We start from the raw sequence: 19,395 nt of genomic DNA, 5'->3' as shown, positions 1-19,395 counted from the left end.
TCTTTATTTGAAAAAATATCAGAAAATTTATACCAATTGTTAATAATATGAGTTAGTATTTAATTTGAGAGTGATTTATACTTTTTGTTGCTCGTGTATACTTCCATTTCTTTGTTATTGTACTAAATAAATTATTTTTAAACTTCGAGTTATCATTTTTCTCTTATCGAGGTTGTTTGTATTATGATTTTTTTATTCATTTTGATTAATATTGTTTTTTTTTCATTTCGGTAATTGATTTTTCTGATATTAATTATATGATGTGCCTTGTTGTTTAGATAAAAATAAGTATGAGAGTACATCAATCAAAGCCACGTATTTTGAGTCTTCTGTCCTACTAAGAGGGCAATAAATGGTTTATGTGAAATATATAATTTCTTAGTTCTTCATACATATAGTCTACGAAATACGTCAAAATTTGAACAAAAAAGTTAAGATAAATATAGTGGATGAAAAAAAGACGTGTTAAATAAAAAATAATGTTTTGTATTACTATGTCCTAATTTCTATATTATATCATTCAAGCACATTTTTTTCATAGATATTAGAAATTAGGTCTAACTAACATGAAACACATATACATATATATTAAATCGTTTTTAAAGCAAAATGTTAAGATCAAGAATTATTCAGATTTAAATTTCAACGAAGCACAATGAAGAAGAAATTGAAGAATTGTATGTGTACGTTAAGTGTTATATAGTGATTATATTGCTAATTCATGGTTTGCGACATATGAATCCCATATAAAATGTCAATATTTCTAAAAAGTAAAATAGTTTTTCAAAAATAAAAAATTCTTCATTCAGAAAAAATACATAAAAAAACAAATTGTGCATAATTCTCATTCTATTTATAAATGGTATGAGAATAATTCTAAAGCTTTGTGGACAAAACAGATCAATTTTTTGTGCATTTTATTGAGACATCCAGTTTCACTTTATTTCCTCCAATATTATCTCGATATATTTCGAGGTGGCTAAAAGGTTGTTTTTGTCTCTTTTTTTAGTCAAAGTGCCCAACCAACTAATAAGATATATGATGCTAACATAGAAAACTCATCGCCAAAAAAATTCACTTAGCCAAATATTGAAATTCAAATAAATTCTACAATATTTCATAAATTTAATTTTGACTATCATAAAATACTTATGAAATATAAACAGTTGTATTATTATATAAGATATTGAATAAGACAAATACTTTGACATATATTTGAATGATATCTCATATGCCTATCTTAATTACGTTATTCGTGTCTTTTTTCAAGATTTTTAAAATACCATAATTAATTTTGTATGTCGTTCCACAAGATACAAAATATTTAAAAACAAAATGTAAACTCAATAGAAAAAAAATTGTTTTCAATGAATAATATATATTATGTTCTAGACACAACAAATGATATTGAAACTATATCATCCTCATGACATGATGCACGCAATCATTGTTCCAAAGCTTTCAAAAAAAATGACGAACGAAACGACTTTCCTGAATTACGTCAAATTAAATGAGAACACAATTCTAAGATATAGTCATTTGAAGATATTTTCAAGTATTTTTTATCACAGTGATTGAGAAATAGTTGTTAAAATTTATTAACTTTACAACTATATGTTGATAATATTGATACTAAATATATAAAAACGATATCACAAATATCACGATGTTGGAAGAAGGTGCAACACCATTCATTGGTTATGTTGTTGAAGAATATATAAGTAATGCATACTTTTAGTCACATGTAAAAATATATCACGACTACAAGCATTTTTTCTTAAGAGTTATAATTGATGATTGTTAAAAACCGAAAAATCATTTAACAACAAAACAAATAGTCGAAAAAACAAGATTATCATATAAAAACAATGTAGAAAACCGAAAAAATGTCGTGATAAGGAATCAAGCTACGAGCATGTCAGATCCCAGATGAGGATTGTAAATAACATAATAGATGTTAAAAACGACAAGATACTTGTTGAGTATACCAAAATGGTTATATACATGTTATAACAAACTACGACAAAGAAATATTGAGTTGTCAAAATCAACCAAGAAGCATATTGAGAAGTGTGTGTCAAATGGATAAGACAACTTCTCCGATTCATATAACGTCTATGGTCATGGTTTTTTATTTTTTGTGGCTTAATTTGTTTCAATTGATTAATGACATTAGCCATGTTTTAATTCATTTAAATATGATCAAAATTTCGTACATATATTTTCAGGTAGTTTAGGTTTTCACGTGCAGCGCACGTGCATTTTTCTAGTATTATATATATATATATATATTTGAAGTATGCTTTTTCCAGTTGCTTGTAATGAATTTTGGAAGAAAACTTCTCATGTGTTCATTATTCCCAGTGATGTGGTAAATAATGTTACATGAACAATGTTAGATAAGGCTGAATACACGACGGACGTTGAGAAAAATCTTTCGACGCTAACGTCAATGATCACCTCATGAATGCATTTCGAAAACTAAAAAACTTTTAGAGCAGAAATAAGAATATCTTTTTTTATCTATGGATTTCTCAAAAATGAATTATGGTCTTAAGGTGCATGAACTCGCTCTTCAGGTTCTTGCCATTATGTGAAGCCATTACTTTTGTTAACGTATAAATTCCAACAATTAATTTTAAAACGTCTTATTTATTATCTTGCCACTTTTTTCTCAAATTATTTTCATGGATATGCGTAAATGTGTACTTGGATAGTTTCAAGATGATATAAAAACTAGGCCCATCAATGTAGGCCCAGTAGAAAGATGTAGAAGCTTGTGGAATGGCCGAGTTTTTTCCTATGCAAAAAGGGTGACCCGAAGGTGCCAGAATGATCCTTCCACCGGTCCGTTACTCCTATAAATACTCGTGCTCAGTGTGCCTGTGGAAGACAGTCAAGAATTCGAACAAAATTATAGATTTTAAACAGCAGATAAAAGTTTCATCAAGATGTCTCTGATTCCCAGCATTTTTGGCAGTAACAGGAGCAGCATTTTCGATCCTCTCTCGATGGATATCTGGGACCCTTTCCAGGGCTTCCCATTTCACGGGTCGGTAGCCAACCGAGATATCTCGGGGTTCGTCAGTGCACGCATCGACTGGAAAGAGACTCCTGAGGCGCACTTGTTCAAGGCTGATCTCCCGGGGCTGAAGAAGGAGGAGGTTAAGGTGGAGGTTGAGGAAGGAAGGGTGCTCCAGATCAGCGGAGAGAGGAGCAGCGAGGAGGAGGAGAAGAACGACAAGTGGCACCGCGTGGAGAGGAGCAGCGGGAAATTCCTGCGGCGGTTCAGGCTGCCGGAAAATGCGAAGGTAGGTGAAATCAAAGCGGCAATGGAGGACGGAGTGCTTACTGTGACTGTGCCCAAGGAAGAAGTGAAGAAACCAGAGGTGAAGGCCATCGACATTTCCGGTTAAGCCATGATACGATCTCGAATCCAGATCTCTCCCTGTTTTCGTATGAGTGATTGCTCTGTATTTGTCTTCAAAAAATGTTCTTGAAATATGTATAATTGATATTTATATTAAATAAAGGAGAGTTCATTTTTAAATTTTAGAAAATATGATCCTAAAAATGTTTTATACAAAGCGATTTGAGGACTAAATCATAATGAAAGAATCTATAATGAATGCATTTTCTATAATAAGCATGTAATCAATCCATTTAGTGAACGAAACAATTTTTCGGATGTTCAAGTCAAATATTACAAAATTATAAGTCGTTATAAGGAAAAATTACAACGAGAACGAATTGAATTTGGTAAAAATTTGTGTGATAGTTTCACGCGTAGTATTTTGTGAGACGGATATCTTATTTGGGTCATCCATGAAAAAATATTATTTTTTATTGTGAATATCGGTAAAATTGACCTGTCTCATAGATAAATATTCGTGAGAACGTCTCACCGAGAACTTTTAGACAAGGGAAGATAAGATTTCATTAGTTTATTAAAAAAAAGTTGATATTATCTAAACTCATTTGGGTTTTGTTCATGTTGTCAACATACGTTAGTGTACTTATATATAGAGATATTCATTTCATGATGACGTATAAACGAATGATTATGATTTAGTACACATGTCAACAATATTAATCTCAAGGGTGATATCTACCGATCCATTTGATACAAATTTCCAATCTTTCTAATTTTGAAATAAAATCATCTTTTTTTTACTATTATTATTTTGAATTTGTGCATCACACGCATATATTTTCTAATATATATATAAATAACAAACACAGATAGGAGGGCTGAAAAAGACTACTATCATTAGTTTATATATACAAAACTTGTGAGATGGTATTATACATTCTTACATATTTTATGAGGCAAACACATATGAGACTCGAATCCAAGATCTTACGTATATCCCGGAAGAGAAATCCCAACAATTGGTTTGGAGTTTGGACAGATTTCCTCTCTTTTTCTGCAGAAAAATTTGGACCTTGTTTAATTTTAATTCAGAATTCTCCATCCCTTTCAAAAATCTATAAGCTCTCTTCATCAATAGCCACCACTTTTGTGCCTCCTTTTGCTACATTCATCCTAGAAGGATTGGCCAAGATCATCCGTTGCAACGACTTGTTTTTTGTTATATCGCCCTTACCGATCACCCCGCATCCTTCATCCTCCTTCTTCAAGTCAGCAGGAGGCAAGAAGCAATCAATGGAAAGCCCCATTATGTTGAAATCCACCTCTTCCACACTCCAAACCTCTTCCATCCTTGTTCTGGTATGGCTTTCCGAATTTTCCCCAAAACTGAACAACGAGACGCTAGTCCTTCCACCGTGTGCTATGTTAATACCATCGATGGTTCTATAATCTTGGATAGATGAATCCATTGTTGTCTCCCAGAAAACGTCGTTTTTTGGGTCATTTATTCGTAATAAATGTGAGTCTTGTAGCTGGACTAAGAGTCCTGTTTTCTGGCTGAAACATCCCCAAACCGTGTGCCTAATTATTTCGACATCGTTGCTGCTTCTTGCTCTAAGAGTGGATGGATCTGCTTCCAACTTTAACACGAAGCAATCCTCGTTGTTCACAGTTTTCTCGCCAAGGCAGGTCGAATTGGAGAACAGATTTGCCGTTGATCTTGGATCCAGACCCTGTTTATATGATTAATCAATAACATGTTTCAAATTTTGATTTGTGAGATGAAAAATGTGACATCATGCGTGCCTGCCACATGTTGATCAGGTCAGGAGCTGTGAATTCAGGAGACTTACAAAACTATCATTCTCCTATAAACGATACATATCTATACAAAGTTTCGTATGAATACAGTCTTAAAAGTGTTTTTACAAATAAATTTTTAGTGTATCATGTGTGAATGGTCGCGTAACTTTAAATGATTGAGCATGCCAATTTAAACAGCTATCAAATGGTAGAGGAAATTTATGTTTCAAGTGATCGTGACTCCGCAGCAGGATTTCGTGAAGTTTAGTATGGTCCATAGAATGTGGTTCAATTTTTGACCTTTTGGGTGTGAAGTTAATTAGTTCATGGCAAGTCTTTCGAACAGAATTACTGCCCATTCTTATTTTCTTTGTCGAATATGATATGATCAGCCAGCAATCTGAAAAATTGAGTTGTCGCAAGTTGAATTTCAAGCAGAGTTTTCGCTTTGCTGAAGTCAAGAAAAACCCACAACATAGCTTTCTTTTGTTAAATTCAAAAACTTTATCAACCTCATATAAAAATCTCCTACTTTCAAGATATATAATCTCTCTTTGAATTACAAATATAGTGTTTATCACTGCAGAAATGCTGTGGAGGAAACCTGCTGTCCAGGGTATTTGAATTGATGTGTTGCTTAAATTAAGACACAATGCCAAAAATCACAGATAATCATTCACACGCTGATCTAATATCTTCCTCTGCAAATCTCAATCGGTTTTTTTACGCAACAATGGTAGAAGATTGATAACAAAATTTACCTGTAACAACCTCCGTAGTGGTCTGGGCGGGCCACGGGATGCATGCGGGTGTTGCCATGGAGTTTGCCGCCAGGCGACCTTACCATCACTACCAGCACTGGTTTTACAACCGGAAACCATCAATTCCAGGCTCCATAAGTCAGGCCTCTTCTGCCAGAGAACGAATCCCCCGACTTCCCCGGGGCCGCAATGTTTCATGTTCTTAAGCTTTGCAAACTTAGCAGCATCTTCCCCGGAGACGATTTCGGATGCTGCCATTTTGACTTTCCCCATCGCGTACATACTGTCGATAGAGTTCAAAGCATGTTCACCTCCTGCGGCAGCTATGTATTGTTGCACTAAGTATTTAGCCATCGAAGTCTCCTGTGATGACCATTATTGGATCAGCTAACACCATCAATGGTGGATATCCAAAAATCATCTGATTAAATCAACTAAAAGTTTTGGAAACTTAGCTCCGTGATCAATCTTTAGAACAATGCTTATCAAATTAAGAAAAATACCAACTCGGACAAGGAAATCAACTTGTAGTTCCAAAATAATAAACTCAGAACATGTTTCCGCACGCTGCGTCTTCAACTACTAAATATTCACCAACCCTTTGTCCCAAACCAAGAAATTTAATAAATCGAAATTCAAGCATACACGCATGACTTACAATGGGATGACCTTTGATGTTATTATCGAGTGTACGATCACAACGTATGGGAAGAGGTACCAAAGGAGCACCGATCACCCCAAGCAAGAACTGAATCTTCGTGTCACGGCCTCCGAAAACCGAACCAGCCCTCTCAACATGTGGCTTCATGACCCAAGACTTCATCCCTTGCCAAGACTTGTGCAGCTTGTTAGACCCGAACATCTCTTCGGGTATAGGGACCTCAAGCACCGTCTCGAGTCCATCTTCTCTCTCTAGATTGGGGCACAATGTCCTCATGAAAGACCTGTTTTTTTTTTTTTGTTTTTTTGTGATTAATGGGAACTTCAAGGGAAGAAATTCTTGCTGTTTCTTGGGTTGGTTGTAGTTTGAGAAAGTGGTTTGAAATGGTAATAAGATTGTTTATTTGTCGAGTAGAAAATTATGGTGGGCCGACACCAACGTGCTATGTTTTTTGTATATGTCGTGTTTGCACGCTTGCTTTTTTTCTTTTTAATTTTTTTTAAATTTTCTGATTTTAAAGTCTTTGGGTTCGCCATCAGCGGAAGACGATTTCTTGTCTAATTATTAATTAATTTATTGTATTATAATTTTAATCCATGTTTATTTTCATATAACATAATTTTGTAATATTATTACATTCCGTAGAAAGAAAAAAATGGTTGCATTGTGTATCCATTCCAATTGACTACACAAAAGTCATAGAGCATTAAAAATTGAATAATTATTTTGTCATACGGTCTCACAAATTTTTATCTGTTAGACAGATGAACTCTACTGATGTTCACAATAAAAAATAATATTATTAACATAAAAAGTAATTTTTTCATGGATGACCAAAATAAAATATCTATCTCATAAAATACGACCCGTGAGACCGTCTCACACAAGTTTTTACATTAAAAATTAATAAAATTTAGCGAATCTGTTGATATCTAGAATTCAAGATCTTGTTTCATTACATATAATTTATTTTAATTAATTTCGTAATTTTGATAGATGAGTAAATCACAATATTATATCATACTCCACTTGAGAGAACTTTAATTTATTTAAGAAATTCGATTTAATGTTTACGAGTTTTTAGACGACAAATTACTCTGGAAGAGTTAGTTATACTGCAAATCACCGAAACAAATAATATTTATTTATTAATAATAATTAATGAGAGTTAAATAGGAATTAATAAATTCAAATCTTAAACATTGAACGAATTTGTCGGCTGAGGCATCACATGCAAACGACCGTCTTAAAATGACAAATATTAATAAATGTAAAACTAGTGTTGGGATGATTATCTGAATATGGTTATTAATTTCAAGTTAATGATAGGATTCACTTAGATAAAAATAAGATTGAAGATTAAAAAATAAATTTAGGTAAATAAAAAAATATTCGTAAATAAATTATACAATTAAAATATAACAAAATCCATCATGCAGCTTCTTAATCTGCCATGATTAACTATAATCAATTGCTTAGAATCGCACTAATTATGCCGTTCACGCCAGACAAACTAGATTATTAATTTAAGAAAAACTTACGTGAAATGATCTCACGAGTCATATTTTGTAAAACAGATCTTTTATTTAAATCATACATCAAAAAATATCATTTCTTATGTTAAAAATATTACTCGAGTTGATTTGTCTGACGAGAGATTTCTTCATTACATTAACCAAAGCTAAGCTCTTACTTTGAGTAATGATTTTAAAATCTATAGAATAAGATTAAATAATAATAATTTAATAAAATATCATAAATTAGAGGATGGCTTTATCTTTTTCGCCTCTCGGCGGCTTGCCGACTTTTGTGACAAGAAACAGTTTAATAAGTTAATTTTCAAACATGATAGAGTTTCACCTGTTCAGGTCTGAAACATATATATAAACATATATATTTTTTAAAGGAAATTAGTGAATTCTCACTTGGTTGTGACGTCCTGTATTTTTGATGAATTTTATGCAAAAATTATTTTACATACTTAAAAAGTCATTCAAATAGTTCAACGATCTTTCTTCACATTAGTACACCGACGCACGCATTGAGCTTTCGGAGTCTCTTTCTAGTCGACGAGGGCACTGGAAAACGCAGAGACCTGACCTCGTACATTGTTCAATTGACCTGAGAAAGGGAAACCTTGAAAGGGATACCAGATGTTCATTGAAAATGGGTCGTAAATGTGGCTCCTACGGTTGCCAAATAAAATCGGAATCAAGGACATTGTTTGCTCGATCGAACGCAGATTATACACAAGCCTGCAGTTATGAAACTCTTTACGTTACGTATATGGATTTGACGAATCGCAGGTATATAAATATGAAGAAGACGATTCTAGCACATTCGTGAAAGACCGCCATTAATTCTCCTCTTTTAACATTTCGAGGATATGCTGGTTCTTTCGTTATGCTTCTAGGACGTTCCTTTCGTGGGTTATTGGGCTTCTTCAATGAACGATGAGCTACTATGTTGTGGCCCATTTTTTCGAGCCCAAAATTGAGTGTAGAATTAAAATAAATATACCTTATAAATATTAAAAAGTCAATTGTGATTCTTCTAAGTTTGTAAAATTTAAATTCTAAATGTGTACGATAATCTAAATTTAACTAAAACTTTAAATAAGTTCACGGTCTCACAAACTTTTATCTATGAAATGCGTTAATCTTATCGATATTCACAATAAAAAAGTAATACTTCTAGCATAAAAATTAATATTTTTTCATGAATGATCCAAATAAGAGATATGTATCACGAAATATGACACGTGAGACCGTATCACATAAATTAGAATAGGCTTATCTTTTTCGCCTTTCGGCGGCTTTCCAACCTTTTGACAAAAAAACAGTTTAATAAATTAATTGTGAAACACGATTGAGTTTCACCTGTTCAGGTATGGAATTTTATGAAAATTAGTAAATTCCAACTTGGTTGTAACGTCCGAATTTTATGCAAAAATTATTTTACAAACTTCAAAATATACGATATTATTTCTTCACATCGGCCTAATTCAAGTGGAAAATTTTGACATGATGTCTTTAGCTCGGCCTAATTTGATCAAAAGCTCGGTTTTGTTCTTACTATCTTAATGAATAATACATTAATTTTTATCTATTTTAATATATGATACATGTGTTAATAAATAAATCATGATTATTTATTCAATTAGTCATAGTTTGATACACATGATAGGATAAACATGTGATATATAATATAAATATAAGTTAACGATAAATAATATAGTAAGATTTTATATTTAATATTTGGTATGATTTTAATAAGAGTGATTAAATTTATATATTATATTATAATGACAAAATTAACCTTATCATAATAAATTTTATAATTTAAAAGTTATGCTTGAGTACATATTTTTTATCTCTGTTCATACGCCGACAATTCTTGCATGATTTATTTATTTTTACCTAATTTTAAATATTATATAATATGATAATTGAGCCATTGATTTTGTAACTCAAGTCAAATATCAATTTTTAACTGTTATTCGAATGATATTAATAATTTTATTGAGATTTATAAAAATCATTTATATAATTATTTCGAGTTCATTTATATAATTATCATATTATATAATAAATAAAAATATTTATTTGATTTTAATTTCTACTGTATTAGTAGAGATTTATATAATTATCATCTAGTAATATTAATTTAGAACTTGATCATATATATTATTTAAGATTTTTATATATCGAGAACAATTAAGTCATTTGTGATGTTTTTTTATCATTAAATTAAAATTATTACATCTCATAAAAAAATATTTTATCATTGTATAAAATTATTTATCATAGACACATGATATTATCATGAAATTTCTAAAAAAATAACAAACATGAGATAAAAATATTATTTATCAATCCCTCTTTTATCCAGTGTATCAAACATAGGTTATGATATAAAATTAATCGCTCAAATACAGTAGTACTAATGTGGCTTGAATTTCATGTGTTCTTTACATGATATTTGCACAAAATTTTATATATTATAAAATGTATCTTCAATAACAATTCGTATTTAAAAACAAAATTTAGATATTACAAAATGTAACTTCAATAACAATTCTTATTTAAAAACAAAATTTATTTTAGCATTCTTAAAATAAAACAAAAGATGAGACTTTCTTAAATTTAGGTGAAACTAGACAGTAAAACTTGCACACCATGGTCACAGCATAAATCACGGGCCATTTATCCCTTAACCGGAGATGTCAATGGCCTTGACTTGCGGGTTCTTGATTTCTTCCTTGGGCACGGTGACAGTCAGCACTCCGTTCTCCATCGCCGCCTTGATTCCTTCTACCTTCGCACTCTCCGGAAGCCTGAACCGGCGGAGGAACTTCCCACTGCTCCTCTCCACACGGTGCCACTTATCGTTCTTCTCCTCCTTCTCTCTGCTTCTCTCGCCGCTGATCTTAAGAACCCCACCTTCTTCCACTTCAACTTTCACCTCCTCCTTATTCAAGCCCGGAAGATCCGCCTTGAACACGTGAGCTTCCGGTGTCTCTTTCCAGTCGACGCGGGCACCGGAAAACGCAGAGACCTCACCACGTGCATTGTTCAATTGACCTGAGAAAGGGAAACCTTGAAATGAATCCCAGATGTCCATTGAAAATGGGTCGCAAATGTTGCTCCTACGGTTGCCAAATAAAGTCGGAATCAAAGACATTGTTTTCTCGATGACCTCGATCGAACGTATATTATGAAGATTATACACAAGCTTGAAATTATGAAACTCTTTTCGTTATGTGGATGGATTCGACGAATCGCAGGTATATAAATACGAAGAAGACGATTCTAGCACATTCGTGAAAGACCGCCACTAATTCTCCTCTCAACATTTTGAGGATACGCTGGTTCTTTCGTTAGGTTCTAGGACGTTCCTTTCGTGGGTTATTGGGCTTCTCCAATGAAGGATGATCTACTACGTTGTGGCCCATTTCTTCGAGCCCAAAGTTGAGTGTAGAATTAAAATAAATATAAAGATATTATTATTATTATTATTATTATTATTATTATATAGCAAAAACTTTCGTGGGTTATACGGCTTAAAACGATTTTTTCATCTTATAACATAATCTAAATTTTGGATACAATATTTACGATTTTCTCTTCTTTCTTTTTTTTTTTTGTATTATTTCCAATAGGTTATTAGATTTTATGTTTCTGTTTAATGAATTATTAATTAGGTTATTATAGTTTTATAAATATTATATTTTTTCATTAATTAATGGGACCACATGTTTATTGAACCTAGATTGGACCTATGGACTCGTTATACATTTAATTAATGAAATCTCAATAAATTATAAATAATATATATATATATATAAACATAATATGTGTATGTCTATATTTTTATATTTTTTGTGTATATATAATTATCTATTATATACATATATATACAATATGCAATTTATGTATGTGTAATATATGAATATGAATGTAATGAGAAAATATTAATATAATGTTACTATTTTTTAAAATATAATTATTATTTCGGTTTGTTCAGATAGTTCATCTTTGTGATATAAAATGGGTTTATTAATCATTCTTTATTATTTTTCATATTAATATCTCCTTCATGCTATGCATGGAGTATTAAAATTATTAAGTATGAATGTTCAAATAATAAATTAAAATCATTGATATAATAAATATATTTATTTTTTATATCAAATTTTTTTATACCATTTGAGATCATATTCAAGCAAATATAACAATCATCATGTCATCTCTCTTTACTTATGTTGCCTCTGCGTTTTCTCCAGAATATCAAAAAGCCACCCATGATACCGTTCTCCAAGAAACTAGCGGCTCGCAGCTGTTCATCCACTTCTTTAGGAGATAGGAGAGGTGCTGCTAATTGGGTTCAGGACACAACCATCGTCCGAACCATCTGCTACCAAGTTTTTCCCAAAGAAGTCGTCTCTGCTAAATAGAGCACTTTGCATAAACAATGATAAGCCTTACCATATTAGAATTAAGGAAGTTGATGTCGACTGTGATACACTGTTCAAACGCGTCGACAAGCATTATATTCACTTCATGATTCCAACAGAGCAGAGCCATTGTCATCTACCTCTTCATTTGTCAATGAAAAGTGGAAACCAATTCTATTAGAGAATTTTTGAAGCTTATTAGCATGGTGAAGATGTTCAAGAATTATCTTTTTGTACGCTCTGTGTAAACCCAAAAAACTAACGCATTAGCCTACAAATTCATGTTGATCAAATAAATCACACTTGACAAGCCATGTCTGATAGATTCTAATAATAAAAAGATGGAGACAAAAGAAATTGAAAATCTAAATTCTTAATAGATACCGGTCATAATGTCTCATCCTCATATTCACCACCATCGGGCATGCAACATTCTCTACCCTAATGGCATCTCCAACTCAACGTTATTTTAGTGTAAATTGGATTTTTTGCTCCAACTCAACGTTATTTTCAGCGTTATGTTGGTTCAAAGCTAAACACTGTAGCAATAACGTCAAATTTTTTATTTTCTAATTAATTTTTTAATTATAATTTAGTTATTGTAATGGTAAAATGTGCGTTGATTTTAAGTTTTAACAATATTAGATTATGTAAAAAAATTGTAATTTTTTCTATAAATAATTATATTACTTAGTTTTGTATAATATTAGATTTAATCAACAATATATATATATATATATATATATATATATATATATATATGAACAAGGTTACCAAATTTAATAGTAAATTTTATTATTATATTAAATCAAGTAATAATTTTACTTATTTATTTATTTATAAATATATATGAACAAGTTTACCAAATTTAATAGTAAATTTTATTATTATATTAAATCAAGTAATAATTTTACTTATTTAAATCAATAAAATTTAATATTTGAACTAATTAAAGTAATTGCTTAAATAGATTTAATTAGTTATTTAAATTAATTAATTCATAGTTGCAATCAATTTCATAACACAAATGATTTAAACATAAATTAATTCGTCATTTTAAAAAATTTAATTATCTTAATCGCAAATTTATAGTTTAATTAATTAACACGGAATAAAAATATACCACAAATAGCACTATTTAACAATTGTGTATGATTTTAAAAAAAAAAACAATATTAAAACCCATAAGTTTCAAAAATTACAGTTTCATAAATTTCTTAACCGGAGATGTCAATGACTTTTGCTTGCGGTTTCTTAGTTTCTTCCTTAGGAACGGTGACTGTCAGCATTCCATTCTCCATCGCCGCCTTGATTTCTTCTACCTTCGCACCTTCCGGCAGCCTGAACCGGCGGAGGAACTTGCCACTGCTCCTCTCAACATGGTGCCACTTGTCGTTCTTCTCCTCATGTTCTCTGCTTCTCTCGCCGCTGATCTGTAGAATCCCACCTTCTTCAACGTCAACTTTCACCTCCTCCTTCTTCAAGCCCGGAAGATCCGCCTTGAACACGTGAGCCTCCGGCGTCTCTTTCCAGTCGATGCGGGCGCCTGCAAACGAAGAGACCTCTCTCGCAGCAGTGCCGTGTGCATTGTCTAATTGTACTGAGAAAGGGAAACCTTGAAAGGGAGCCCAAATGTTCATTGAAAATGGATCACGGATGTTGCCCCTGCGGTTGCCGAATAAAGTTGGAATTAGAGACATTTTTTTTCTCGATCTGTTAAAACAAATGCAAGAAAGATTAACGTAAAAATCAACTCACAGAATTACGTGGTTCACTAACAATATATTAGCCACGTCCACGGGCAGAGAAGAGGATGCTTTATTACCTTTGGTATTCAGAAATTACAGAGTATTCTTCTAGGTTACAGAATAACAGTATTTATGCTAAAAAAAAAAAACCCTAGACCAGAAAGTGCCAGCTTAGGCCCATAATCAGACAGCCCAAATACCCAACATAGTATACACCGAGTCGGGGGCCTCGTTGCGCCCCCGAACCCCCAAAACCAGGGTGCTTCGCCCCTGGGCAGCGAGACCCCCGTTAAGGGTCGCAGTAGGGGCTAGATAGGTTCAAGGCATATTCTAACAAATCTCCACCTTGACTTGAATTCTCTGAACAACAGGATCAGATGCACCATAACAGTACCAGACGACTCCTCTGCCTCAGACTTTTGTCCTGAAAAGGGCAACTAACAGCTTCTAACATTCAGCAAGTCCAAACAATGTTTAAACTTGCTATGTGGAACCGGCTTGGTAAACATATCGGCGAGATTATCAGCAGTACCCACTTTGTTCACCTTAATTCTTTTCTCACTTCTCAGAAAATGATACCTAGCATCAATGTGCTTAGTTCTCTCATGGTGAACTTGATCCTTGGCTAAGCATATTGCACTAAGGCTGTCACAATATACTATAGCCTGATCATGGTGTAGACCAAAATCATTAACCAGCACTTTCAACCAGATTCCCTCTTTTGCAGCTTCTGTCAATGCTATATACTCTGCTTCCGTAGTAGACAGAGTTACTGTGGGTTGCAAATTAGCTTTCCAACTAACAACAGAACCACCAAGAGTGAACACATAACCAGTCATAGATCTTCTACTGTCAACATCTCCTGCATAATCAGCATCCGAATAACCTGTGACTAAACACTGTGTATCACTTCCATAAATGAGACCAACATCAGATGTACCTCTAAGATATCGAAAAATTCTCTTCACAGCTTTCCAGTGCTCCTTTCCAGGCTGTGCCATAAATCTGCTGACAACACTAACAGCCTGTGCAAGATCAGGTCTAGTGCAGACCATAGCATACATCAAGCTTCCTACTGCACTAGCATAGGGAACTCGAGACATGTACTCATTCTCTTCAGCAGATTTAGGTACAAACGCAGTAGACAAATGAATATTTGCAGCACTTGGAGTATCTATGGGTTTTGATGTAGACATACCAAATATGGATAATATCTTCTGAATATAATCCTTTTGTGATAAGAAAAGTTTCTTCTGATTCCTATCCCTGTAGATCTCCATTCCTAGAATTTTTCGTGCAGCACCCAAATCTTTCATCTCGAATTCAGCACTCAGAAGGCCCTTCAATTTCTGAATATCAGACTTGTTCTGTGCAACTATCAACATATCATCAACATATAAGACAAAATAAATGTAAGAACCATTTTTTAGCTTGTTGTAGTACACACAACAATCGTACGAACTTCTGCTGTAATCAATCTGTATCATGTAGCTATCAAACCTCTTGTACCATTGCCTTGGAGACTGCTTTAGTCCATATAAGGACTTCTTCAACTTGCAAACATAGTTTTCTTTTCCAGGAACTTGGAAACCATCTGGCTGAGTCATATATATAACTTATTCCAACTCTCCATGTAGAAAAGCTGTCTTCACATCGAGTTGTTCGAGCTCCAGATTCTGATGTGCAACCATTGCTAGTAACACCCTGATAGAGGTATGTCTGACCACTAGGCGAGAAAATCTCATTGTAATCTACTCCCTCTTTCTGATGAATCCCTCTTGCAACTAATCGAGCCTTATATTTGATACCCTCAGCAGGTGTCATTCCTTCCTTCTTCTTGAAAACCCATTTACAAGTAATGATCTTTCTCTCTGGAGGCCTTTGCACAAGATCCCAAGTCTTATTCTTATGAAGTGACTCTATCTCGTCTCCCATTGCACTAAGCCATTTGGTTGACTCTGTACATGTGACTGCTTCCTTGTAGGTGGATGGCTCGTTAGTATCTACCTCTTCAGCAACTTGAAGTGCATAAGCCACCATATCCTCAAACCCATACCTATTTGGAGGCTTTCCAAAATTCAGCCTCACATTCCGATCACGAGCCAAACTGTGCTGATTAACTGATGATGGTGAGGGTTCTGGTGGTGCAGTTTCTGAATATGAGTGTTGATTTTCTTCTTCTTGCTGAAATTGACTCTCGTCTTGAATGATTTGCTGCTCCACTTGTTTCTCAACACTACTATTTTCTGATACAATAGTAGACTTCACAGTGGGGTTAAACATAGAGTTTTCATCAAAGACTACATTTCTGCTTAGTATAACTCTGTTCTCTGATGGTGACCACATTCTATATCCTTTAACTCCTTCCCCATAGCCCACAAATACTCATTTTTTAGCTCTTGGCTCTAATTTACCTTCACTTACATGATAATAAACTGTACAACCAAATGCTCTCAAATTGGAGTAATCTGCAGATTTACCAGACCACACCTCATAAGGTGTTTTGAGATTAATACCGGTGTGAGGTCCACGGTTTATCAAGAAACATGACGTTCTAACCGCTTCTGTCCAAAACCTTTTAGGTAAAGCAGCGTTAGAGAGCATGCACCTGGCTCTCTCCAGAAGTGTCTGATTCATCCGTTCTGCTACACCATTCTGTTGCGGTGTATTTCTGACTGTATGATGCCTAGCAATACCTTCATTCTTGCGGAACTCATCAAAATCTGACAAACAGAATTCCAGACCATTATCTGTACGCAGTCTTTTGATCTTCTTCCCTGTTTGATTTTCCACTAATGCCTTCCACTGCATGAAGCTCTTGAAAGCTTCACTTTTATGCTTCATCATAACCACCCAAGTCATTCTTGAAAAATCGTCGATAAAAGACACAAAATGTCTGTAACCTTCTAAAGATTCGACGCGAGAAGGACCCCAACAATCAGAATGGATGTAATCAAGCGTGCCTTTTGTTCTATGAATTGCTTTAGGAAACTTGCTGCGATGTAGTTTCCCGAGGACACAGTGTTCACAGAATCCCAGATCTTTTACCTTGTGCCCATCAAGAAGATCTCCTTTTGACAGAATCTGCATCCCTCTTTCACTCATATGACCAAGCCTCATGTGCCATAGTTTGGTCATATCATCCTTGTGAACCTCCGATGATGCGACAGCAGCAACACCTGACAGCGTTGAACCTTGCAGAAAATACAGAGTACCCCGCTTGACACCTTTCAGAATCACTTTAGAACCCTTGCAGACACATAGAGCTCCACCTTCACCTTTGAAATTGAATCCCTTACTGTCTAGTAGACTAAGCGATATCAGATTCTTCGTCATGAGTGGAACATGCCTAATATCGTTCAATGTACAAAATTTGCCATCATGTGTCCGTAATTTTATTGAGTCAATTCCAACTGCCTTGCATACAGCACTGTTGGCCATAGAAACATTGCCCCCATCTATCTGCTCATAAGTTGTAAACCACTCTCTGTGCGGACATATATGGTAAGATGCCCCTGAATCAAGAACCCACACATCGTTGTGATGTGTTTGTTCATCAGCAACTAAGGCTATATCATCTTCGGAGTTGGTGCCAGATTCTGCAACAGCAGCAGTACCCGATTTTTCTTGCTGCTTTTTTTTCTTCGGACAATCATTTTTCCAATGTCCCTTTTCTTTACAGTAGTTACAGGTATCATTGTGTTTAGGGCCCTTAGAAACTGGTTTCTTGAATTTCTTCTTTCCCGAATTTCCCTGACCCTTACTTCCACTGGCCACTAACCCAGTAGCATGATTACCCAAGCCCGTACCAGTCGCCTTATGTCGCAGTTCTCTAGTATGAAGAGATGATCTAACCTCTTCCAGAGACACAGTATCTTTACCAACAATAAAAGACTGAACAAAGTTCTCATACGACAATGGTAAAGAGACTAACAGAATTAGGGCAGCATCCTCATCTTCAACTTTCACATCAATATTACGCAACTCTAATAAGATTGTGTTCAATTGATCTAAGTGATCTCTAAGTTGGGTACCTTCATGCATTCGCAGACTAAACAGACGTTGCTTCAAAAGCAACTTGTTGGTTAAGGACTTTGTCATATACAGACTTTCGAGTTTTAACCACAAACCAGATGCAGTTTCCTCCTCTGCGATTTTGGTGATGATATCGTCTGCGAGACATAGCATAATAGTCGAATGTGCCTTTTCTTCCATAGTGGCCATCTCAGCGATTTCGGGATCCGATGCCTTCTTCGACAACGACGCCCACAGCCCTTGTTGCTTCAACATGGCACGCATCTTGATCTGCCATAAACTGAAACTGTTCTTCCCCGTGAATTTGTCGATCTTCACATTCAAAGCAGACATCTTTCTCACCAGATTTCAAATTCGGCTCTGATACCAATTTGTTAAAACAAATGCAAGAAAGATTAACGTAAAAATCAACACGCAGAATTACGTGGTTCACTAACAATATGTTAGCTACGTCCACGGGCAGAGAAGAGGATGCTTTATTGCCTTTGGTATTCAGAAATTACAGAGTATTCTTCTAGGTTACAGAATAAGCAGTATTTATGCTAAAAAAAAACCCTAGACCAGAAAGTGCCAGCTTAGGCCCATAATCAGACAGCCCAAATACCCAACATAACATACACCGAGTCGGGGGCCTCGTTGCGCCCCCGAACCCCCAAAACCAGGGTGCTTCGCCCCTGGACCCCGACTCGCTGACCGGGCAGCGAGACCCCCGTTAAGGGTCGCAGTAGGGGCTAGACAGGTTCAAGGCATATTCTAACACGATCGAACTTACAGGTTATGAAGATCGTACACTTGTGCAATTACTATATTCCTTTCGAATCGAATCTCGTGTTTTGTGGCAAGGCTTGAGGAATTGCAGGCATATAAATTCGAAGAAGACGATTCTAGACAATTCAAGGATATGCTGGTTCTTCCGTTAAGCTTCTAGAACGTTCTTTTTAGGCTTATTGGGCTTCTTCAATAAACGACGAGCTACTAGATTGCGGTCCATTCCGTTGACAAGTTCTTCGAGCCGAAAATCGAGTGTAGAATTAAATTAAATAAGACTTTCACCAATA

The 19,395-nt window shown here is 34.4% G+C and overlaps 4 protein-coding genes across 4 annotated transcripts; 1 reads left to right on the top strand and 3 right to left on the bottom strand.

The window, feature by feature from the left end:
• The first annotated feature begins 2,866 nt into the window (after positions 1-2,866).
• LOC142548774 (18.2 kDa class I heat shock protein-like) lies at positions 2,867-3,550 on the top strand. Its single transcript, XM_075657285.1, has one exon. It carries the CDS (start codon positions 2,952-2,954, stop codon positions 3,414-3,416), a length of 465 nt encoding a protein of 154 aa, XP_075513400.1. The 5' UTR covers positions 2,867-2,951; the 3' UTR covers positions 3,417-3,550.
• A 702-nt stretch (positions 3,551-4,252) lies between these two features.
• LOC142548773 (uncharacterized) lies at positions 4,253-6,981 on the bottom strand. The gene is made up of 3 exons (XM_075657284.1): positions 6,596-6,981; positions 5,938-6,300; positions 4,253-5,106 (listed from the first exon to the last, which is right to left on the bottom strand). Exons 1-3 carry the CDS (start codon positions 6,872-6,874, stop codon positions 4,489-4,491), a joined length of 1,260 nt encoding a protein of 419 aa, XP_075513399.1. The 5' UTR covers positions 6,875-6,981; the 3' UTR covers positions 4,253-4,488.
• A 3,679-nt stretch (positions 6,982-10,660) lies between these two features.
• Positions 10,661-11,441, bottom strand: LOC142548771 (17.3 kDa class I heat shock protein-like). The gene has a single exon (XM_075657283.1). The coding sequence runs from the start codon at positions 11,279-11,281 to the stop codon at positions 10,811-10,813; it is 471 nt and encodes a 156-aa protein (XP_075513398.1). The 5' UTR covers positions 11,282-11,441; the 3' UTR covers positions 10,661-10,810.
• A 2,292-nt stretch (positions 11,442-13,733) lies between these two features.
• Positions 13,734-19,226, bottom strand: LOC142548770 (18.1 kDa class I heat shock protein-like). Its single transcript, XM_075657282.1, has 2 exons — positions 19,096-19,226; positions 13,734-14,261 (listed from the first exon to the last, which is right to left on the bottom strand). The coding sequence occupies exon 2, from the start codon at positions 14,252-14,254 to the stop codon at positions 13,772-13,774; it is 483 nt and encodes a 160-aa protein (XP_075513397.1). The 5' UTR covers positions 14,255-14,261; positions 19,096-19,226; the 3' UTR covers positions 13,734-13,771.
• Between the last annotated feature and the right edge of the window lie 169 nt (positions 19,227-19,395).

This window comes from Primulina tabacum, chromosome 6 (genome assembly GCF_025594145.1).
Source record: "Primulina tabacum isolate GXHZ01 chromosome 6, ASM2559414v2, whole genome shotgun sequence".
Taxonomy (NCBI): domain Eukaryota; kingdom Viridiplantae; phylum Streptophyta; class Magnoliopsida; order Lamiales; family Gesneriaceae; genus Primulina; species Primulina tabacum.
This window is presented reverse-complemented; position numbering and strand designations above follow the sequence as displayed.